Source organism: Amia ocellicauda, chromosome 1, assembly GCF_036373705.1.
Source record: "Amia ocellicauda isolate fAmiCal2 chromosome 1, fAmiCal2.hap1, whole genome shotgun sequence".
In the NCBI taxonomy this organism is placed as follows: Eukaryota; Metazoa; Chordata; class Actinopteri; order Amiiformes; family Amiidae; genus Amia; species Amia ocellicauda.
The window spans coordinates 40,702,626-40,727,887 of NC_089850.1; the positions used below are offsets into that span (position 1 = coordinate 40,702,626).

General features: G+C 38.5%; 1 protein-coding gene across 2 annotated transcripts in view; it reads right to left on the reverse strand.

Moving 5' to 3' along the window:
* Positions 1-25,262, reverse strand: part of rcan2 (regulator of calcineurin 2) — a 91,587-nt gene that overhangs the window by 19,881 nt on the left and 46,444 nt on the right. The window contains exons 1-3 of one of the 2 annotated variants that reach the window (XM_066704929.1): positions 24,604-24,937; positions 3,385-3,558; positions 1,253-1,424 (exon numbers count right to left, since the gene is read on the reverse strand). In XM_066704929.1, the coding sequence (XP_066561026.1) occupies positions 1,253-1,424; positions 3,385-3,558; positions 24,604-24,690 (433 nt within the window). In that variant the 5' untranslated portion in view covers positions 24,691-24,937. Of the gene's footprint in view, positions 1-1,252; positions 1,425-3,384; positions 3,559-24,603; positions 24,938-25,262 lie in introns of those variants that run through there. The other variant, XM_066704938.1, reaches the window with a different exon arrangement.

The following is a 25,262-nucleotide window of genomic DNA, read 5'->3' on the forward strand; positions in this document are numbered from 1 at the left end:
CTCCCAGAGGGCTCCCTAATTGACTGCAAACGTGACCTGCTGAAATACTATCCTAGAGAGAGGGTAATTAACAATTCTTTATATCCCACTGCTTCTAACATTGATTTATTTACTTAGCAAGCCAACCGTGGAACCTAGCACTTCTACATTGATGTGCTAAAATAAGCAAGATGGCCAAAATCTCAGAAACAGCTGCTTAAAATGGGAAAATATTGTGCTTGCCAGAGAACCAGATGGAGTAAGCCCCGGGACATAATCTCAGAGAAATTAGATACATTCTCAGAAATGAAATGACGAGTAGGTATCCTGTTTAACAATTGATGGCTGGGCTTACAGCAAGCGTGCATAGCAGACGAACATAAAGTGGAATTGTGCCTCAGTTTATGTGAATGCAACACTGATATGTAAAGGTCCCATTGCATTGTCCCTTCCATATTAATATAACCCACCTGTGACTGAGGAAACTCTGATTTTCTAACATTTCCTCCATGTCTATTGCATAAAGACCAGCCTTCTGTCTTAATCAGGCTCTGTTAATACACAGGATCAAGTGACCAGGGAAGGATTTATGTCACATGTTTTTCCTCCATGTCAAGAAAGCCTATTGTCATATGGCAGAACCCTGTATAAATTTCACTTCAATAATCATACATTTTCAGTTTTGATGGTATCCTATGGGTGCCCAATATGCTAAGGAGCACCCTCACTAATGTATCTGTATTTTGGAGTGTAGTTAGTGTTCAGAGTTTTAATACATTTCTTCAGCTCGGTGGATTCTGTCAGTAATATTGAGAGGAAGCACTGATAGCAGCCAGTTAATTTTTGTAATCTATTATTCTCCACAGACACTGCAAAGCCCACTGACGCATAAGACACCTTTTGTGAAGTGTCTCTCCATTGTGTCACAGGCTGACGTTCCACTCCTATGCCTAAACATTTCATTTAGAAATTAAGCTGCATCTGTGCAACTGAAACTGGAATCTATAGCATTTAATTACAAACATTGTGATTCTGAAAAATAATAAAAATAATAAAACACAGTGATGGTATATCTATTCTGTGAATAGCATACCTCCACATCATCTCACACAGGACGTAGTTTTGGCCTACTGTATCTTGTTTTTCGTCGTTTTAAAAACAAACCTTTTTAAATTGGCTGTTGTATACTAAAAACATCTAAGAAAATAAAAGTGGAGAGGAAAAAATAAAAGAAGAGCTAAAAAGCCTTTATTTAAAGACCATAAGTACTTACCAGGTCCTAGTTTAGCTACTGCGTAAAGTAAGTCATAGTTAATGACTGGTGTGGCATCGTCTATCTGTTGCCAGCCGACAGGGGGCGAGGCAGGGGGGGAAATGAGGAACTGTTTGGAGGGCTGGGGGGGGGCCAGGTGCAGGTTATCCCCATCCGAGCCAGGACTCTGCACCTGTGGAGCAGAAAGGACTTTTTTCAACACACAGCATTAACAAGACACCTAACCCACCAAAATCTTGAATTTAGTTAATATCATGATACCAGGTTGTCTCTCAACTCTAGCACTACATCATTTGACAGTTGAAGACTATTTGCTACCCCTTACCACCTATTGAACACTGGCACTGCTGGCTGAACCAAACTGCAGTACAGTCTAAGCCACAGTGTGGCCTGAGGGTGGACAGCTTGACCAAAGCTTCATGAAAATGTTTAGGGAATTGTTCTTCACCTCAACTTCCCTAAACTTAATCAATGCGCATAGTTAGTTATTTGTAATTCTTACAGAAATCAAGATAAGATAATTCCTGCAAAATTTGATATCAACAACAGGGCATTGTTTAAGAGAAACAACATGGGATAATGAGGATTTTAATCCAACAGATCAAATTAAATAACAAAACTGCAGATTAATATTTCTCAGTTAGGTCTGTTATTGGAGTTCAATCTCTATCAGCACAGACCTGAGAACAGATATAAACACATGCAGATATATAGTTGGCTAAATCCACCTCAACTCATATGTTCATTTGCCGGCAGCTGCTCAGATGGCTGCTGCTGCTGCTGAAGAAGATGAATTACGATTAAATGTACAATGGGAACAATCAATCCTGAATTACACGGAATACAAGCAAGTGAATGGATATTACTGCATTACAGATAAAGGTGTGCAGGACTGGTGCCAAAATGTAATAGGAAGTAACCAGCACTATGAAATGTACTGTGTATAATGGCTGGAATGCTGAGTTCAGTGTTCCCTCCATTTATGTAACTTTGAGACAGACTTTCTTGTAAGAGACCTAGGGTCAGTATTTCTTGAAGTTATCTGCATGTCACAGGGAACCAATTAAAGAGGTTTTACCTTGCAGTTCTCGGATCTGATCACAGACTTTGTAAGTACAGCTACAATATTAAGTACTAAATTAATTTCAATATGTTTAGTTTTATTCTGAAAAGAAAATGTAGAACTGAAAACTGATCCCCTATGTCTAGCCAGTTAAACCAACAGTATTACCAACAGTTTTGTGTTATTTATTTTCCTATTAGGTTCATTAACCATGTTCTCTTCTCTTATTGTTTTCTCCAAAAACAAGGTTTCATATTATAGTTTCTAAACAGATATCCAAAACCTCATAGATGCACAGATGTTAAAACAAACTGTTTCACTAGCAGAATGTCATTACAGCATTGACTATACTAATTTGCTTTCCCTGCACACATCTGGCAATCAGTTTTGAGAACAATTTCCTGAAGCTATTTTTGAAATGCTGTTAAAATTAAAGTTAAAATATATAAATATAAAGGAAAAATGAACAAAAGATCTGACAAGTGATAATTCCAAAAGGCTTAAGTGACTCAAGCCTATTTATCAGCATTGATTCATGTGGTATTTTGAAGTCTTCATGACTAAAACCTAAGGGAGCATTTCAGTAACACTGACATACGTGGATGAAAAATCCTACATTTGAAAAAAGCAAAATCATAATGCAGGCAAGACAAAGGAATGGCTCAAAATTCTATTTAGATGTTATTTCATTTGTCTCCGGTTACATATCCTATGCTATGTTTTATGAATCATGCTCTAGAAAACGGTAAACTAGCTTGCGAAAAATATCTCTCATCGCTGAATGTCAGAAGTATGAAGGGGAAGCAATTTAGCACTGCACTGTGCCGAAAAGCCCACTGTACAAGCCTTATGTGCAACAATGATGTAGCTCCCCACCAAATCTTCTCATTTAGTTTCAAGAACAATTAACTAGTATTGGTATGAAATTTGAAGCAATAAAGACAACACCGAAACACACAGCAGATTTATAACATGAAGGCAATGGACTAATAAGAAAGAAACAGAGGCTATCAAGTTGGGTTTTATAACTTATCGTAGAAGAGTTCAGTTTCTGTGACAGCCTCCTTACCTGGGCGAAGTAGAGCTTTAGCTTCTTTCCTCTGAACTGTGTTTCGTGCAGCTCTATCCTGGCACTGGCGGCTGCTTTGGGGTTGCTGAAATTGATTCGCACACGTCTGAAGCTTTTAAACAACTGGAATGTCACATGGTCGTCATACGCTAGGAAGAGCGCCTCGAACTTTTCCTATAAAAAAAGCAAATAAAATAATCAAATTTAAACGAGCTAAAACTGGACAGCTCGCACTCTGAAGTCAATGTAAAATAAATTCCTTGAAACTGGGACACAGAGGACAGGATTACTTTACACCAAGCACACAGTTGAGGACTTAAATGAAGAGTATTATATCATCCTGTTGCTGTAAATGTTATCATTCTTTATTGCTTGTACCCCCCGCCCCCAACAATAAAACATCACCTTGCAATTTACAATTTTGCAAGGACGAAAGCAAATCTTATATCTCAAAAAGATATACAGGGACAGTCTGGATTCAAACTAGCCCCAGCTGTCTCTTGAATTAACAATATTGTCACTTCCAGGCAGAATACAAGATGGAGGAAATTAAAGCAGAATAAAGGAACATGTCTGATGTACTCATCATCTGCAATCTCCCATTTAGTTATAGGAGAGCAGCCTGCGAATAGAGGATTCATAATCCCGGGTTCTGTTATCCCTAGTTAGTGCAGTAGCGGTAGAGCACACAAGCCTACAATGAGATATGAAAAATAAATCCTTTTAGCCTGTGGCCTGACCTCACTCAACTGCTCAATAAAGAATTTCCATATTTCTCTGTCAGTCTTCGCATCATTCACTGCCTAGTTTGTCCCTTCAGGGTTTTTTATTTATTGTGATTGCCAAGTTTAAAAATAAATACATGTTCCTGAAGATTGCAGAAAGAAAAGGCACACAATTGGTTTTATTGATATTCAGAGTGGTTCAAAAGTCTTCGACAATCCCATTTGAAAGCAGTAATATATGAACCCCAGGGGATTTTAATTTGATGTAGCTTTTACAGCTATGAGAGAGGAGCACCAAGGAACCAACATGCAAAGCAGCACCCTTTGTTCATTCCGTACCCGCTACCAACAGTAATATTTGGGTAACATTACCCCCAGCATGAACGATTTTGGGAATTATACCATCACAAAACCGTCTTCTTGTTGCAGCAATAGGACGTCCACTTCAAAGGCACTGTTCAAGGTCACAGAGAAGAACAGCAGTGTCCCATACTGATGAATAATAACAATTGTTTCAATGAATATGAGTCAGCTTGATTAAACAGATAAAACAAATACTTCAAGCCTTATGTGCAACAATGATGTAGCCATCCACCAAATCATCTCATTTAGTTTCAAGAATCCTTGTCAACAGCTATTTGTATCTGGAACAATTAACTAGTATTGGGATGAAATTTGAAGCAATAAAGACGACACAGAAACACACAGCAGATTAATAACATGAAGGCAATGGACTAATATGAAAGAAACAGAGGCTATCAAGCACCCAGGTACTTGATAAATTCGGGACCATTCTCCAGATCGTTCGAAAGATTCAGAGCAGAAATTGAAAAATCAACTACCTGAAATGTGTGCAGCTCACATTGAAATGTGCAAAGATTAAGATCAAGATCAAGATCATGACTTCCAGTTTAGTATAAAAATACAAAATGTGCTGCACAGCAGTTGTCCAGAACAGGAGAATTCAAACCTCAAAGAGGAAAACTAAATATTTCCTGAAGAGGGCCTGTGAAGTAAGAGACGGGGTGGGGGGGAACAAAACCAAAAATAACATTACTTTTCCAGAGCTCTCTTACATAAACTTGTTGTACATTTTGTAAAGATGTCAAACTGCAAGACCAATGCCAATGGAAACAAATACGTCTCCCAACAATGTGGGTTTTCAATTCCAAAGAAGCTGGAAACAAACAGGGCATGATAGCATCTGATAGGTGTCCTTACACAGCGCCTCACCTCACTTACCAAGCCGGTCACGTCACTCCTGCCTCAAACACTGATGCACAGATGCGCTGCTCATCCACAAACCAGAGGCTCTTTCAAGATGAAACAGCACTCCCGTGGCAACGCCAGTGGGGGTTGAAGCAGAATATATACTCTGGAAAGTTTTTAATTCAATTTCACACACCCCTGGTCAAATTCAAGCTGGAAACCAAACCGCCAGCTGAAACTGGTGAAATACTGGAAAAGCATTTCCCAAATGTGCCATGGTGCTTCACATGTGCAACAGGGGGTAGAGATGAGAGCGACACAAGAGGGTACACGGGCACCACACTGAGCCCTTGGACATATTTCCAAAATCCCTCCTCCTAGGCCATAATTAGGGGTTCCATTTTAATCTAAGGGAAGTGTTAGCAGACCGATTAGTAGACCAAAATGAGAATAAACTTTTCCACACATTTTTCCTGGAGGAGTGAAGACATTACTTTACACAGTTACTCTTTCCAAGCACTATAACAACTACTCTTCCACGCTCATAGCCTGAAGTTGTGAATGGAGTGTGGGGGAAAAATATTAACATCCTATCCTGCCTTTGTTCTTGGTGTGCTGTTACTCCTAACTTGGTTATCAGCAGCTCACATTCCTTTCTTGCATCGTATTATCTGCAAATTACCTTCCAATGCAACTGGAAATTCAGAGGTTAATGATTATTATTCATGAATAATGATTATAATATTGATGAGATGGGAAGGCTTAGTTTAGAATGCCAATGAAATCACTGCTATAGTTATTAGAAATGACCATTCAGATACTGATTATAATATTTTAAGGCCCCTTGAGGGTATGTCCCAGAGGGGGGTATTTCAATCTTAAAACTTTTGGGCAACAGTGTCATGCTAGCTTAAAATCCTTTGAGTTCTGTGTTGCGCTGTTCCTCCCATGCACGCAATAAATTCTGATTAGAACTACCGACTCCAAAACTTTTTTCCACCACAGGAGTAAACGTAAACAATAACGATTTAAATAGAAATGACTAGTATATATGCCAAGTGTTTGATATAAGGTTAGGAATGAATCACTTTAAAACATTAGGAATTGCATATTGTACTGAAGTACACAAAGCAATGAGAAAATAAGAAAAAAAAATGTTTATAACAAAATGCAAAACCAACCCATTCCACATATATATTTTGGATCCTCTTTTCACTGCACACAGACTTCCTTTTTAGTTCTTTACCAAGAATATGTAGTATTCACCTAGTCAAAACTCGACAACTTAGATTCAGCTTGATGTATAACGAACTTGCCATTCAGGAAATAGATTTCCACAGTCTGGCTCATTCCAACTAAAGACACAGAAAAGATGTACCCTGAGCATGTAACTAAACCAGATGAACCAGAGAATGAGCTGACATAGCATAGCATGAAGAGCATCACATATTAAACAACACCTATCTTTTTTCTGCAGCACTCAGAGATCCCTCATCCCTACGAGTTTTTTCCCTCTTGTCGCCCGGGGGGCATTTTGAGATGTTTTATTAGGCAGGCTGCATATTTGTATTCAAAATAGACCACATTCCTTTACAAATATGGACAGCAGTGGGGGGTAGTTTGACTGCAGCAGCATAACTTTCTAAAAATATCCACTTCACTAATCACAAAAGAAACGGTGTGTGCATTCCTGACAGTTAAGAAAATAGCCAAAGCAATTAAGTTTAATAATGCACTTTGTGAGGATGGATTTCTAAAATTGGTCATTTTTAGTTTCTCAGAGCTGTTAAAATACACATCCCGTGCGTATCCTTACTTTAATGTAAATGCATGTGCACACACATTGTGTAAATATATGTTTAAATATATCTATGACAAACTGCATACACTGCTAAAAAATAAATAAATAAATATATATATATATATATATACACACTCACCTAAAGGATTATTAGGAACACCTGTTCAATTTCTCATTAATGCAATTATCTAACCAACCAATCACATGGCAGTTGCTTCAATGCATTTAGGGGTGTGGTCCTGGTCAAGACAATCTCCTGAACTCCAAACTGAATGTCTGAATGGGAAAGAAAGGTGATTTAAGCAATTTTGAGCATGGCATGGTTGTTGGTGCCAGACGGGCCGGTCTGAGTATTTCACAGTCTGCTCAGTTACTGGGATTTTCACACACAACCATTTCTAGGGTTTACAAAGAATGGTGTGAAAAGGGAAAAACATCCAGTATGCGGCAGTCCTGTGGGCGAAAATGCCTTGTTGATGCTAGAGGTCAGAGGAGAATGGGCCGACTGATTCAAGCTGATAGAAGAGCAACTTTGACTGAAATAACCACTCGTTACAACCGAGGTATGCAGCAAAGCATTTGTGAAGCCACAACATGTACAACCTTGAGGTGGATGGGCTACAACAGCAGAAGACCCCACCGGGTACCACTCATCTCCACTACAAATAGGAAAAAGAGGCTACAATTTGCACAAGCTCACCAAAATTGGACAGTTGAAGACTGGAAAAATGTTGCCTGGTCTGATGAGTCTCGATTTCTGTTGAGACATTCAGATGGTAGAGTCAGAATTTGGCATAAACAGAATGAGAACATGGATCCATCATGCCTTGTTACCACTGTGCAGGCTGGTGGTGGTGGTGTAATGGTGTGGGGGATGTTTTTTTGGCACACTTTAGGCCCCTTAGTGCCAATTGGGTATCGTTTAAATGCCACGGCCTACCTGAGCATTGTTTCTGACCATGTCCATCCCTTTATGACCACCATGTACCCATCCTCTGATGGCTACTTCCAGCAGGACAATGCACCATGTCACAAAGGTTGAATCATTTCAAATTGGTTTCTTGAACATGACAATGAGTTCACTGTACTAAACTGGCCCCCACAGTCACCAGATCTCAACCCAATAGAGCATCTTTGGGATGTGGTGGAACGGGAGCTTCGTGCCCTGGATGTGCATCCCACAAATCTCCATCAACTGCAAGATGCTATCCTATCAATATGGCCCAACATTTCTAAAGAATGCTTTCAGCACCTTGTTGAATCAATGCCACGTAGAATTAAGGCAGTTCTGAAGGCGAAAGGGGGTCAAACACAGTATTAGTATGGTGTTCCTAATAATCCTTTAGGTGAGTGTATATACATAAACAGTATGAAAAGTTAAATATAACATAATATTGACCTTGTTCTTCACTGGCAGCCATTTTCACAGAGCTGTACAATGCCCTAGTTCCTCCTGATCTAGGAGACTGTATTCAGCTGTGAGCATCATGTCACTGGAAGTAGAACTGTCAGAGAACGTTGACTAGATTTATTCCTGGGATGCAGAGCATGAAAATATGATGATAGCCAGAAGGGCTTCAATCTATTTCACCCCAGTAATAGTCCTGGCGGAAGTCTTCCAAAAAAAAAAAAAGTACAGTAAAAAATAAATAAATAATAATAATAATAATAATTTAACTCATCCAAAAGAAAATAAGTGCATACTATAACTGTGGATAAGGTTTAGATGTACAAGGCTAAACAATCATTATCAAAACTCCAAAATAAAAGAAAACACACATTTAATTGCAATCCCCCTAATTATGATTCTTATTAAAAAGTCAAGGTTTCTGTTGATTTGCCATGGATATGTCAAAGGAATTATTTAACTTAAATACAAATCAGCCTAATTTGAATCACCCTTAATCCCAGCTATTACACAATCTCAGCCAGGGTCAGGGTGTAAGAGTGGTGTCAGGGTGTAAAATTAAACAAAAAATAAAGAAAAACATACCACAGGCTGTTTTTAATAACACTAAGAGACAAACAACTTGGAACTGGTCTTACAAAAAGTGATAGCCACCTGGGGCCTGCAGAAATCCTGAAGCATTTCCGTTATACACTGCAGAGCTCTGGGATCTGACAATCCATCCAAATCAATAGACTCAGACAGAGATTATTTCCGAAGGCAGTGGGGAACATGGGTTCACAGTTTCAGCCGGAAGTGACTGTTTACTGATGGTGTGTACCCAGAATCCCCACTCCATAACCCCCGTTTGGAAAAGTGGGAAGTGAGGAGTAGTGGGGCCTACTGCTTGTCTGTATTTGAACTACAGTCAGGGTAGTAGAGATTTCAAAATAGAACAAAAAAAATCTTGCTTTCCATAGTAGCTTGTACGATCTGTAGTTCCCTGTTATTTTGTGTCTGGCTTTTTGCACATCCAATTATACTGCACGTCTTATGTGTGAATCTCTGCTTTCGCTTCTGCTTAGATTGTTATTGGCATTGCTAGCTAACTGTTCCTGGAAAGGCAGTCGCAAATTGCTAGCAAGCATGAGTAGGAAGCTAAACTATAAAGCCCATACTATGTGCTCAGGCATGTCCAGCAGCAAGGAATACTCCCCCTGCTTTCTTACACAGCTCAATGATATTGTCTCAGAAGCTTGTTTCATGGTTCCTGTTGTTTTGCTCTTCACTAGGCAACCACACCAAATTGTCTCCAGCTGTATTCGCCCTTCCAGCAGGCAATTCTCTTTATAAAGGCCTCAAATCAGTAAAGACATTTCTTTGTGTGTTTAAATTCCAGAGCAACCTTATCATACAGACAGCTATTTTTCCTCTGATTATTAATATGATTTGCCAACTATTTTAGAATGGCCATATTTAATTCACACCATAAAGAACATTTTCAAAATGCCCCCAAACACTGCTATTTTCAGAAACTGCTTTGTGCCTAAAGCTGTCCACAGCCCGACTGAAGCTGACCAGACTTGACTCAACTGATAGTGTTCAGTCAGCACCAGTTTACACAGAGTGCATGTCCTTACAACTAAAACAAATCTTAATTGCAGTTTTGAAGATTGAATGTGTTAAATATTTTTCAATGGCAGATGTTTTGTTCAGATGTGGTTCAAGACAGACCAATGGTGAAGCAGGTTTAAGTCATGTGGATTGAATTTAGTTCTTGTACAAGATTATTGAAAAAATGTCAAACCTGTGCTCGACCAACGGTCAGATCCGTAACAGTTTTACAGATGCTTTACAGCATCGTCTCTGCTACCGAAGTAGCGCATATGATGCCAGGCATAGTTTCAGTGTTTGAGCTCTACACTGCAATCACCATGTCAGGGAAAGTAAAACAAACAAAAAAACAATCTTTATTGTGTGACACCCAGTTGGGAAAAACAAGGCTGTAACAACTGAACAAAACTACCACAAGGGATTGTGGGTTTAAAAAGTTTTGAGTCCACAGTTGACGGTATGTTTGGCTTCAAGCGGGCTGTGCGCAGTGGGCTTACAACATCCGCCTAAGCAAACTTCCTAGTTCCTATGGTCAAATCCCCCTGCAAACTTGACATGATGGTTGAGTTTCAGAGTACTTGGCCTGTATTGGAAGTCCCTGCAAGTGGTGGTATTGTCTGTGATTGCTAGAGCATGTGCTCTGTCTTAAGAGCAGCTGTACATTCAATGTGGTAGGATGTAATTGGATTAGATAAAGTTTGTAAAATAACATTTAGTTTTGTACATCATTTTTATGAATTTACATTTACAAATCTGAATATAGGTCATAACATGAAGTGTCAGGCACCAAGTTTCACATCTGTCCCATTAGTGGTTTGGAAGGAGAAGAGGTCTGAATTTTGTCTAATAATTGTCAATTAATCCAATATTGGCACAACACCATATGACATATGACCTCCAAAGTTCTTGTGGAACAACCTGCTATAGGTATCTACCAACACATCAATTTTGCTGAGTTTCTGTTATGATGTTTTCATTTCATGGTCGTTTGAAATGTATGGACAAAAAATAATAAATTGATTTGGTCATAGCATGTTGTTTAATGAATCAACGTTTAACAAACCTGATAGAGGACCAAGCCAAGGTCATTTGTGCACAATTTAATTTCAGTCCACCTAACGGTTTCAGAGAAGAAGATGATTGAATATTTTTGACCAATCCAATATGGCTGCCAAACCATGTGCCGGATCAACTTACAGGTCATAAAATAAACAAATGCACCAAGTTTCAAATCTGTCCCATTAGTGGTTTTGGAGAAGATGATTGAATATTGTCTAATAATTGTCATTAATCCAATATTGGCACCAAATCATATGACGTATGACCTCCAAATTTCTTGAGGGACAACTTCATATAGGTATCTACCAGCATATTAAGTTTGGTGAGTCCAGATCTCTCCAGTATGGCATAATAATAATAATAATAATAATAATAATAATAATAATAATAATAATAATAATATTAATAACTGTGTCAGTGGCGTTCCATCTCATGGGATGACAAATTGCAGTCACAGCTATTCACAGGTCTATAATGTCGATAAATGGTAAACGATATTGTCCAGGGCTGGAACATCAGAGAGAGAACTGGAATCAACATTTCAGGACAGATACTTTTTCCATAAAGTATATATTAGATGGGACTGTCTTGACCTGTTCTTTGGGGTAAGCAGGTATTAAACTAAAAAATATATAAATAAATACATATTTTTCATCTGCCAACATTAAGAATAGACTAGAATAGAATTGTTATTGTATTTACCTGGCATTCTACATTTAGTATCAGTACCAATGCAGTGATGTTTTGCTAGTAGCGAATGCTTTCTCAAAAGATTGAGGTAACAAACCGAAGAGTGCTGAGCAGCAACATCTCATAGGCCCTGGAATCAGTGTTTGAGTTGGCAAAGTGTGCACTTACACTTTAAACTGTGTTAACAATGAAAAAGAAAAAAAAAGAAAAAAAAAAACACTTAAAAGCAGAAGTGGTTTACTTTCAAAGACATAAACACGTTTACCAGCTTAAAGCACTTCAAGGATAAGGAAATCTGACAAAAAGAGTAAGGAGTGTAGGAGGACAACAAGGAACCAAACAGGGAACATTCGGTTCCTAAATGGATTCGGGCTCCATGGCTACAGGAGCTTTATCAATGGAATTGCCTTTTTCACATAATTAATCCATTTAAACTACAGATAACTATGTATTTGCTTTATTGGTTAATGTTTTCACATACAGTCTACATTTTGTAACGCTTGCCTGGTAAAATATCGGCATATAGCGATCAAAGGATTGTCTGGTACTTGCTAAAATGAATGATTAAAAAAAAAACACAGAGCACAGGAAGAGAAACAGGTCAAGATATTAACGTCTCATATTTCCCTTTACATACAGGGCAGACTGCTTAATCATATATGTGTGATTGGTATTTACACGACACCAAAATAAAAACAATTATACTGCCATAATGCTGTTCCATCACTGAATGTATTTTTATCTTAGTGCAGGAGGTGATTAAAGTCACTGTCTCTATTCCACAAGCATTCAATCAAAATCATTGAATACAACATTTTTTTTTGGTGGAAAGCACATTATTGTTGGCCTTTTACACTGAATACTTAAAATAATATTTCCAAATAGGGAAAGTAACTGAACCAATGGCAATATGAACTAAATAAACTGCTACCAACGCACCACAGATACAGTGTCACATTTAAACCATTAGGTTGCAGTTACGTTTACAATTGCAGTAATGGTTTCATAAAATGACGTTCTTGTGGCATTAATTTGCTCTCCTTTAAAAAAATACATCAGCTGACATGGCATCTGTTTGTACTGTAGGTCACGTCAACAACAATCAGCCTATCTGACGACAGGCCTGATGTCTTTCATGTTCCACAAAATCGACTTATTTTATCCTCAGCCTGGCAGGGTGTGTATCAGTATTTATAGGTCTGAAATGTGAAGACACTAGAGATAGCTATTGCCTGTGGCACGGACTTCATTACTGTGTTCTTAACTCCCTAATTTGTAGCAACTGCCTGAACTTTGCATTACCAAACGCAGTGTAAAGCTGATGGGAGTAGAGACGTGTATTGAAGGGTGAAGACATGCAGATCCAAACATTACCTCTTCAACTTCTCTGACCTTTTCTTGAGATATTATCACTTGTACATAGCAACTCATCTATAAGAAAACAAATTTTCCATGTATTTAGGGTAATGCTGTTTTCAAGTCTTCTGTAACTTAGTATACTGTAAGTGTTTTTTTATCAAAGAAAAAGGACAATGACAAGAAAGCAGTCTGAAACCTTGTTTGATATTATATTTATGTATATTTATCTGTGTATGTATATATTCATAGGAATTGTCTACTACCTATTAGATAGCATTTAAGACAAAAACAGAGAAAAGTTTGTGCTTGTTTGTTTATTTTGTTTTGTTCACAATCATTGCTTTATGTTGTTATTTCATCCTTGTCTTTGCTCCCGCCTAATGGTGCACTTTTATTTTGTTGGGTGGGTTTATTCCATCGCAAACAATACCCATGAAATTCACCTCCTGGATATAAAGCATGTTCATGGGGAAGAAGCTAATATTGGATAAGATACCAACCCCGTTTCTATGAACTACAGAATTAAAGTAGGCATCTGAGTTCCCCTCAATATATTAGATATATAGATAAATACACATTATAGTCTGTTAATGTGCTTGAGAGGATCTTGCAGCCCACAAGGGTGATTGAGGCTTTGAAATCAGCCCATGTTTACCAGAGGTTGTGTACCTCAGCACTATGCCAACAGGCTGGTCCCCTGGGGGCTTGTACTCTCTTCAGAGAGTTTTTCCATGTCTGGTTGGCTGCCAGTTTGGGCACATGGACAAATTCAATTGGACCTTATTTGCATCCTGGACTGGCTTCAAATAATTAAGGCTGAGCAGAAGTACATTACCCAACATGTCAATCAAAAACATTCCAGGTTCCAACAACATTTCATCTTCCATAAGGGGGTAATGAACACAACATAAACAAGAGAATGGATAGCCATTTCAACTCTGGATTAAAAAAAAGCAACAGAAAGCATGCCAGAAATTGCCAGAAAATTACTCTACATGGATTCACTCATCAGGTTCGTATAGCTCATCCAAAGAAAATGAAAAAACAAATGCAGTTTTAACTAGTTTTAACTGCTTCTCAAGTTGCAAACACGAAAATTCTCTGGAACAGAAACCACAAATGAAAAGCTTTGAAATGTGTCAAGAGAATTGGGCACATTGAATTTGAACAGCCATTTTAAACTGGAGGTTGCACATGTGTTTAATATGAGTAACTTATAATGTTCAAAGTAAAAAAACATATCTCTATTACTATTCTATGTTATGTATTTGATCAACTATTATTTTGTTATACATACTTACAAACATTTTTCTTCAAAAAAGCATTAATAAACATTTTATAAAATATCTATGATTTTCCAAATCATACAATTAAGTTGTAAAAACTAAATAATTAATAATTAATTAATAATACATGTGATCAGGTTCACTCTGTAAGAAGGTGATAAGTCTAGTCTTCTCGTTGTAGGATGTATAACCCTCTATGATACTCACAATATAATATGAAGGTAATTGTGAAGAGATAACAAGAGATACATCTATTGCAGCCTTTAATATCCATGTTGAAGACTGTCAGTAAACTCTGTGGCATCGCTCCCAAAGGTAGTAATTCTCATACTACTTATCCAAACACACACACATCTAACACACAACTAATATTCACATAATAAGTTGAGTAACTCAAAAACTCAAGGAAACTACTTTCTTAACCAAAGTTAACTCCATGGACAATTCAAGCCAATTCGAGCACACACACAAGTGAAACTCGCAACGCAAGTGAAATCGGTGAGAGGTACTCATCTAATTTCCCTGCATTTGCTCTTCTTGAAAAGGTAACAGTGATTAATTGATTCCGCAAATTATAATATAACTCATACATTTTTAATAGAATAGTAACTTTTTTTGTTTTGAATCCTAGCAATTACTTTAATGTAATCAATCCCATCATATTACTAGCATTTGTCCACAGTAGAGGTGCAATACAATAGGGTGTACTGGGATTGCTAATTTGGTGTCTTGAAATCATTCAACAGCGGGTTGTTGTGTGTTTTGGGACTAATTACTGATCAGAATCTTGTTGGATGAGCTAGAATTGATGGCAAACCTTCAAACTCCTCATCCTTTCCAGTCTACTAGGTCACAATGTCTCCCAGATTAATTAAGGAGCTTTTCTGGGCATCATTTCAAACCTTTTGCTGCAAGCCAGTCAATACATTGGATTGGATACATAGTACAAATCCCAAATGTCTGCCTTCAGCAATAGTATAACCATTTCAAAAACTCCTGATAGCTGGAATTAAAAATCACTATAAAAGAGTCACTTCTATGGGCTCAAATTAGCGCCGTAAGTATCGCATTAAAAAAAAATCGCATTAAAAAAAAAAATATATATATATATATATATATATATATATATATATATATATATATATATATATTGTAAACAAACAAAAAAAACTTGATTGTTGAGATCAAAAATAAAAAAAATCGAATGCAAACTTTTCGAATGGAAAAAAAAACGAAAGCAACACTCCTGCAGTCCCTGTCTTTGCCATTTTTGCTTTCGCCGCCAGTTTCTTTGCTTTCGATTTATTTGTTTTCGTTACGAGTTTTGGCGCTGATTTGTCGTGAGGGCGGGATTTACAGGAAGGCGCGGATCCTGGGGCTCCATTGGTCCAGCAGGTTTGAGTGACGGTTCTTGCTGACCCAATCAGTGAGCAGGGTGGGCTGGTCTGACAGTCAACACTGACTGACCCAGACTGAGCGGTGCAGCTACCTGGCCTCGGAATTTAGTTATAAACAAAGCATGCTTTTAATAAAAGTTGTGGACAATCGCTGTCTACATATTACATGTGTTTATTTCATACAGCCTTTATTCGCATCTTTATCAATGGCGCCAGTAATTCTGTAGGTGACTGCATATATATGTATATATCAGTCTGGCGCTGTTATCTGAGCAGCTGAATTAAAGCGCTCTGCAGGTGACATTAATATGAACATGATATTAAACATGTTACTGCGGACGTAGCCGGTGAGTCCTGTGTTGTGTTTCAGTGCTGTATGTTGGGCTCAATGGCGGTGATCCAGTGATTGTGCAGCTCTTGACTGCAGGTCTGCGCACACAGGCGGTTTAACGAGTCGCTGAATCTGCGCTGCTGTTGAAACCGAGACAGTCGCTACCATCCCACACAGAGACCACCAGAGCAGCCCCCTGCTCACTGATTGGGTGAGGAAGACCCGTCACTCAAACCTGCTGCACCAATGGAGCCCCAGGATCCGCGCCTCCCTGTAAATCCCGCCCTCACGACAAATCAGCGCCAAAACTCGTAACGAAAAAAAATAAAACTAAAGCAAAGAAACTGACAGCAAAGACAGGGACTGCAGGACAGTTTTGCTATCGTTTTTTTTATTTTTGCTTTCGATACATTTTTTTTGTTTACAATTCTAAAAATGTTGCATTCGGTTCTTTTATTTTTGATCTCAACATCAATTTTTTCCTCAAGTTTTTGTTTTGTTTACAATATTTTTTTTTGAATGCCATACTTATGGCGCTAATTTGAGCCCATACCCTTCCATCATTAGGCAAAAACAAGTACAAGGCCAGAAATGCAAGAACTGTAAATCTTTTGGTGAATAATTTACACAAAAGGCAGCCTTTATGATCAAATGTGGGTCCAGATTACACAATATCTGTGCACTTTCTGATAGGACTGCATGACTAAGGATTAAGGGTTTGTTTTACACGATTTGGAGTAAAGTTGGACAGTACTGCCTAAGAAAACATTAAACAAGTCAAGGTACCTGTAAAACCAGTTAATCAGTCAGTCAAGAACACAATATTTTGAATTAAAATCCAGAAAACTGTATACATAGTAGGTAAAACTCTGTACACCATTTGTGAGGATTTATCAACACCGTATGTTATACTGATTTTTAAAAATAATTTCTGTACTCTGTTCAAACTACAGATATCATAAATAAACCAAGTGCATCACCATGCCCTTCCCCCATTTCCTCCCTGAAATCAAAATGAAGAAATCTGTACTCCTTCCAGCCTCATTCTGCACAGATTAGTTCAGAAAAATGTGACTGGAACATTTCAACGCCATGTTAATTTGTACCTAATCTATTTTAAAAATATATATTTTCCCAGGAAATTGCACAAAAGCTGACTGAAGGTCAAGTAAAATAACAAACGCCATTTATAGCCACATGTTCTTTGGAAAAGCTGACACCAGTGTATAGATTATAACTGCCATTCCCAGAATACATGTGCAACCCAGTATAGCATGAAATTACTGTTAAACATTAAATTCAGCACACAGCATTTCCTTTTGCTATGGCTTAGTCCACTGATAACAGGATCTACAAATAAATTGCCTAACACAAGACAGATTTCACTCAACCTTTCCTGTGAGATGGTTCTCCTCCAAATAGTTTGATATGTATTGGAACATGGTATATATACATACACTCACCTAAAGGATTATTAGGAACACCATACTAATACTGTGTTTGACCCCCTTTCGCCTTCAGAACTGCCTTAATTCTACGTGGCATTGATTCAACAAGGTGCTGATAGCATTCTTTAGAAATGTTGGCCCATATTGATAGGATAGCATCTTGCAGTTGATGGAGATTTGTGGGATGCACATCCAGGGCACGAAGCTCCCGTTCCACCACATCCCAAAGATGCTCTATTGGGTTGAGATCTGGTGACTGTGGGGGCCAGTTTAGTACAGTGAACTCATTGTCATGTTCAAGAAACCAATTTGAAATGATTCAACCTTTGTGACATGGTGCATTATCCTGCTGGAAGTAGCCATCAGAGGATGGGTACATGGTGGTCATAAAGGGATGGACATGGTCACAAACAATGCTCAGGTAGGCCGTGGCATTTAAACGATGCCCAATTGGCACTAAGGGGCCTAAAGTGTGCCAAGAAAACATCCCCCACACCATTACACCACCACCACCAGCCTGCACAGTGGTAACAAGGCATGATGGATCCATGTTCTCATTCTGTTTACGCCAAATTCTGACTCTACCATCTGAATGTCTCAACAGAAATCGAGACTCATCAGACCAGGCAACATTTTTCCAGTCTTCAACTGTCCAATTTTGGTGAGCTTGTGCAAATTGTAGCCTCTTTTTCCTATTTGTAGTGGAGATGAGTGGTACCCGGTGGGGTCTTCTGCTGTTGTAGCCCATCCGCCTCAAGGTTGTACGTGTTGTGGCTTCACCAATGCTTTGCTGCATACCTCGGTTGTAACGAGTGGTTATTTCAGTCAAAGTTGCTCTTCTATCAGCTTGAATCAGTCGGCCCATTCTCCTCTGACCTCTAGCATCAACAAGGCATTTTCGCCCACAGGACTGCTGCATACTGGATGTTTTTCCCTTTTCACACCATTCTTTGTAAACCCTAGAAATGGTTGTGTGTGAAAATCCCAGTAACTGAGCAGATTGTGAAATACTCAGACCGGCCCGTCTGGCACCAACAACCATGCCACGCTCAAAATTGCTTAAATCGCCTTTCTTTCCCATTCAGACATTCAGTTTGGAGTTCAGGAGATTGTCTTGACCAGGACCACACCGCTAAATGCATTGAAATAACTGCCATGTGATTGGTTGGTTAGATAATTGCATTAATGAGAAATTGAACAGGTGTTCCTAATAATCCTTTAGGTGAATATATATATATATTTTTTTTATTATTATTATTATTATTATTATTATGTATACCATGTTCCAATATATATGTATATATATACATATATACACACACACTGATCAGCCATAACATTATGACCACCTGTCTAATATTGTGAAGGTCCCCCTTTCGCCACCAAAACAGCCCTGACCCATCGAGGCATGGACTCCACTAGACCTCTGAAGGTGTGCTGTGGTATCTGGCACCAAGACGTTAGCAGCAGATCCTTTAAGTCCTGTAAGTTGTGAGGTGGGGCCTCCATGGATCGGACTTGTTTGTCCAGCACATCCCACAGATGCTCGATTGGATTGAGATCTGGGGAATTTGGAGGCCAAGTCAACACCTTGAACTTGTGATTCATCAGACCAGGCCACCTTCCTCCATTGCTCCGTGTTCCAGTTCTGATGCTCACGTGCCCATTGTAGGTGCTCTCGGCAGTGGACAGGGGTCAGCATGGGCACCCTGACTGGTCTGCGGCTACGCAGCCCCATACGCAACAAACTGCGATGCACTGTGTGTTCTGACACCTTTCTATCAGAACCAGCATGAACTTTTTCAGCAATTTGAGCTACAGTAGCTCGTGTGTTGGATCGGACCACACCACACCACACAAATGCTGTAAAGTAAGAATGCTTTCAAAAATAGACATGTTAATAGATTATGTTAAATGCAAAGTGAGTGAACAGAAGAAAAATCTACATCAAATCCATATTTTGTGTGACCACCCTTTGCCTTTAAAACAGCAACAATTCTTCTAGGTACACTTGCACACTGTTTTTGAAGGAACTCGGCAGGTAGGTCGGCCCAAACATCTTGGAGAACTAACCACAGCTCTTCTGTGGATTTAGGAAGCCTCAGTTGCTTCTGTCTCATCATGTGATCCCAGACAGACTCGATGATGTTGAGATCAGGGCTCTGTGGGAGCCATACCATCACTTCCAGGACTCCTTGTTCTTCTTTACGCTGAAGATAGTATTTGCCTGTATTTCTCAGCATTGAGGAGACCATTAATCCCCAACTCCATTGGCTGAAATGCAGCCCCAAACATGCAAGGAACTGCCACCATGCTGTGCTCAGTCTTGCCATGGTGTATGACTTTTGACAGTAAACTGTCTTCAGCCAAACTCAGCTAACAAGGTGAGGCTGCTGTTCCTCACCCAGTTTTATTCCTCCTACACAGCTGTTTCTGTTTCAGTTAATGATTGTGTTTTAACCTACATATTGAATTGATGATCATTAGCACCTGTTTGGTATACTTGTTTAATCAGACACCTGACTATATGCCTACAAAATCCCTGACTTTGTGCAAGTGTACCTAGAAGAATTGATGCTGTTTTGAAGGCAAAGGGTGGTCACACCAAATATGGATTTGATGTAGATTTTTCTTCTGTTAACTCACTTTGCATTTTGTTAATTGATAAATACAATCTATTAACATGTTTATTTTTAATTTACAGCATTTTTTCACACCTGCCTAAAACTTTTGCACAATATTGTATATATATATAAATGTGTGTGTGTGTGTGTGTGTGTAATACATGCAGTTCTATAAGTCTTAGATTTAAACCTGTATAATCTTACATTCCATGCTGTCCGATAAATATATACATGTAGGAATTTGTATAAAAATCAGCAGCAAAGTTACAAAGTCCAGAAACCAATGGAACAAGGTTGGTATGCGTATGTCATGCAGCATTTACATACTTTTTAGAGCCAAACAATCATGTTCAGTATTTGGTAACTGGCAAACAAATGCTTTTAATACTTTTAAGAATGCTTTTCTTTTTTTTTTTAAAGACAAATGCAAACTGAAACACACATTCACAGAATACAGATGTCAAATTTAACAACAAAACCCTTGCCTCTTAATCAAATCCAGATCATATTTGAACTACATATTAGTCAAAGGCTCGGGGGAGTTGGGAACGGAACATTTTTTTGTTTTGTTTTGTTTTGCTTTGTTTTTGCTCAAGGAACACTAATTCATCTTAAATAAAACCAGATCCAAGTCTCTGAGGTCTTTTTTTTTTTTGCAAACTGTGCTTTGACCTTTGCTAAATATAAATCTTCTCTAGAAGCACTCAGACTAATGATCCAAGGCTTTCTGCACATTTATTTTTTCCAGGAAGTCTTGAGCAGCTTTTTGGGTTGTTGATAATATCTCCTTCAAGTCATCATTTTAATTTCATTTTTCGAATGCTGAAACTATGCTGTTTTGAACTCTGCAACTACTAGCAGCTGCCTTGCCAAGATTCTTTGAAAGAAAGGGAAAAAAGGTCAACAATACATTAATCAAATGCACATGCATGAAACTCAAAGGAGAATGGCTGTGCTAGTGGGGACTGAAATGGTTACACAGAGAGCAAATCTGCATTTCATCGCTTCTATCCTTCCACACTTACTGTCCGATTGGTACAAATACATTTGAACTATCATCTGTATTTCCTTTGTGGACTTATTTAAGCATGAAATCCCATCTGTTAGCTTTGTATAAACTACTGTATATATTTTCTACCTGGACAAGAGGTAGACTGGAAGATGGTTAAACTAAGATAATCAAAATGATGGCAAACTTGACACTCCTTATTGCAAAACATTTTTTTGTATTTTATTTTATTTTGTATTGTCTCAAATCATGACTTTCTATAGCCAGGGGCATCTTTTAAGAAGGGCAGGGCAGGGGGCAGAGCAGAGGGGCGGGGCGGGGCAGGGAGATGAGTGATCTAGGGAAGCACTTTAGAGTCCTCTCAACCCCCTTTCCAAACTTACATAGGGAGAAAATGGCATTTTAAGTGAGAAAGCCATTAAAGTCAAACTGCCTTGCTGCCCAAACACCCTCCCCCTCTTTCTACATCACCTGCCTCTTGAGCTGCGATCAATTTCCACACACAATAAATTAGCATGCAAGAATACAAAATATATCCCATCATAAACAGGTAACCACTGCATTACAGCCGGCACTCCACAGTCAGGAAATGCAATCTATTATTTTGATCAGAATAGAGAAATCCTTCTCGAGCCAAACTAATTGTGCAGAAAAAAAAATCAGAGAAGCATGTCAGAACTTAATGATCCTGAACGTTCAGAGTAAATTATATTGATATACAATCATCTGTGTTCTGGTAAGGCACTGGTTCCTTAATAAATGTTTGAACGCCAACAGTACATTCCCTTTGTCCACACTTCTACATTGATGGGTAAAAAATATATACAATAAAATGCATGCCACTGGATACTGTGTGCAGAATGCTTAAAAATCTGTTATTTCCAATCAGTTAATAGAAAAGATTGAAAGTAACACATTAGGCATTGGTATGACTGGTGTCTACTATTAGCAAAATTCAAGCAGAAACACTGTTTAGAAGGGAGTGTATCATAGCATGATACTTAACAGCCTCCTACTGTTGTACAGAGTTCAATAAAAAGGACCATTCCCATAATGGTAAAAGTAGCCTATTGGTTGTTGTTGATACTGAGGCACAGATCAAGCTAGTTTGGTAAACCTGTGTTGTGACCAGTTCAGAACCTATTTGTTTTGGTCTTTATTTAATATGCTTCATATTAGAATTTCTGTGCAGAATGCAAATACATGCACCACTTTCACATATACCATTCACACCATGGAGCACATTCAAGACAAAGTGACTCATATTACTTCCTACTTTTTGCCTAGCTTTGTTTTTCATAATTTAAATAATTCCCTGAAGTCATGAAGATGTCATCTTACACAAGCTATGTGTTTGCCGATCAGAAGTATTTTAAACCTGATCCAGATCAGTTATTCTTTGATGTCTATTCAAGCTGAATTTGAATGTTCTATGTGAGAGAGAGAATCTCATACACATACCCTCCCCCACAACACACAAACAACTTAAAACTGATTACATAACATTTTAAAAAGCTTCCTGAAAACAAAATCAATTACATAAAATTTACAAATTGAATTTGATCTGATTATGCATGCATGTATTAATACACATCTTTCATCTTACAGATAATCCCAGGAGGTTGTGGCTTTCCAACACACTACCACAAAACAGTGATGCAACATTGTTCACTCATTTCATTTAGATTTAGGCTGAACTTTTAGAGATTTGCCTCAGATTAGGCTGCCAGATTAGCCACTAACTTTGAATGTCCTCATTGTAGACAGGACTTCACAATGATGAGAGTGCAACACCGGTTCAAGCAGAATAGTTCTGAAACCACTGGTTGGCCTGACCTGACTCTCCCATAGCTCTGGCATGAGCTGGAATGGCAGTCACCAATAACAATAACAGACACCAAACGTTTTTGCTGCAGGAGTAATGGCACAGCGTTACTCAGGTCTGTTAATCCTGTTAATAAAAGGATTGCAGGCATCATCAAGGCCAAGGGTGGGACTATTTCTTATTAACAACTTTTGGTTGTCTCAGTAGATTTGGCAATGTGGTGTTCATATGAGTCAGCTTATATTGAAACGACCAAATTCAAATTGTTCCCTTGCCCCCATGTAAATGGAAAACACAGTCCAACAGGCGATGTGGAGAACCGATGTTGTGTCTTTGTCTGTGTGTGTCTGTGTGGTGTGAGGTATTGTTGGGGTGGGATTTTATCCAATTTTAATCATTCTGGTGCAAGTTGCCACTGCCATTGCAAGTTGAATGGTAGCTACACTAGTTAAACATAAAAAATCTGCTACTTCACTGGATTAACCAGGAGGCTCTGCCTCTCAGCGGGTTGATCACACCATCCAAATGCCACTGAGAAAGGTTACTGATGGTTCTGATCTTAACTGCCTATTGAAAACAAGCAAGAGTCTCAATAACTGTATCAAGCACATGTCGTCTAGTTTAACCTCTGACCTGAGGCACTGCAGCTCACACAGAAGAACAAGTCAGTTCCACACTACATTCCCCACACACAACTAGGTTTGATATTGAATGATATAAACCCAAATTCAATATCACTAAAGTATTGCTGCACTACAATAGTGTAATGTGATTAATGGCAGTGTGAAAGTGGATAGATTACAATCAAATGTCCTCATTAAGAGATTCAGAAAGCTTTGCAGATGTTACTCACAATGGGTTTGAAAAGTGATTCAGAAAACTTCAGCTGTTTGACATAATTGGAATGTATTGGGTTCACTGTCTAAGCTCTTGGTATACTACACTTGGAACAAAGAACCAATTGTATTCAAACCATATATCTGTGAGATTTTATGAATGGAGTTTGGAATGTCAAGAGGGGTTGTATAAAGTTATGAGTGCAATTATGAAAACAAAACAAATTTCTATAAGAAAAAGAAAAACTAATAAAGAACCTGTATAAATATTACTTATTTGATTCCAAATGGCATTCTGTAAGGTTTTTCAAAAACACACTTCCAGGTTACATAGTTTCCCGGATCAAATACATCGACATGACTTAAAATAAAAGTGCAAAATAAGAAAATCAGGTTTTCCAAGTGTACAGAGATTTTGTGAACTTTCATCTAGTTGAAAGTAGAAAAGAATCACTGAGAAAATTAAAAATGAGACTGGAAAGAAGCAAAAGCAAACTTGCCTCCCCTCCCCGTCCCCTCACCCTTCCTGTAATAAAGTCTGCAAAAGTGTCAGTATAGAGGCTATGGCAAGAGTTCCTTATTTTTTCCCCTCTCCCAATTTCTAAAATCATTCACTTACCTTGACCTCCTGGTTAGTAAAAACCTCCACATCCACCACACATGCAATCAAAGTGGAGATATCACAGTCTATGCTTCGTGCAGGCATTTTTTCACCTCTGGCAACCTTCTGCAAATTCCCCTAATGAAAATTATTTTGGTTGTTCTTGTTGATGTTTGCTTTGTCTATTCTTTCCTAAGACTTGAAGTCCACAAAATGCCTTCCCTCAATGATTTCTAAAAACAGTGTCTAAACCTATGCAAGCTTGCTTTTGTGGTCCTTCTTCCCCCTCTTTCCTGCAAGTGCTCTGAATCCCAACAAAGTGACAGTGCGCCGTCTCCCTGTTCTGCTCTACGAACGCAGGAGCACAGCCGAGCTGCAGCGCTTCAGCCCCCCCTCGCTCCCACTCTGTGCAATGACATCACTGCTAGACTGACATCAGCTAAATCTCTTTTCTTAAGCCTTTGCTGATTTTTTTTTCTTCACTGGAGTTAATGCAGTGGAGCAAAATGAACATGATTATAAGTGCCAAAACTGATTTCAGCCTAATCAATTCAGGCAGTGTGTGTTATAGAACTGATGTAGATGTCGATTTTCAGGGGGGAAAATAGATTTTAGTCTACGATAGGTATTTCTAGGCTCTGGCAGTAAGAGATACATAATTCACATTTAGCATCTTT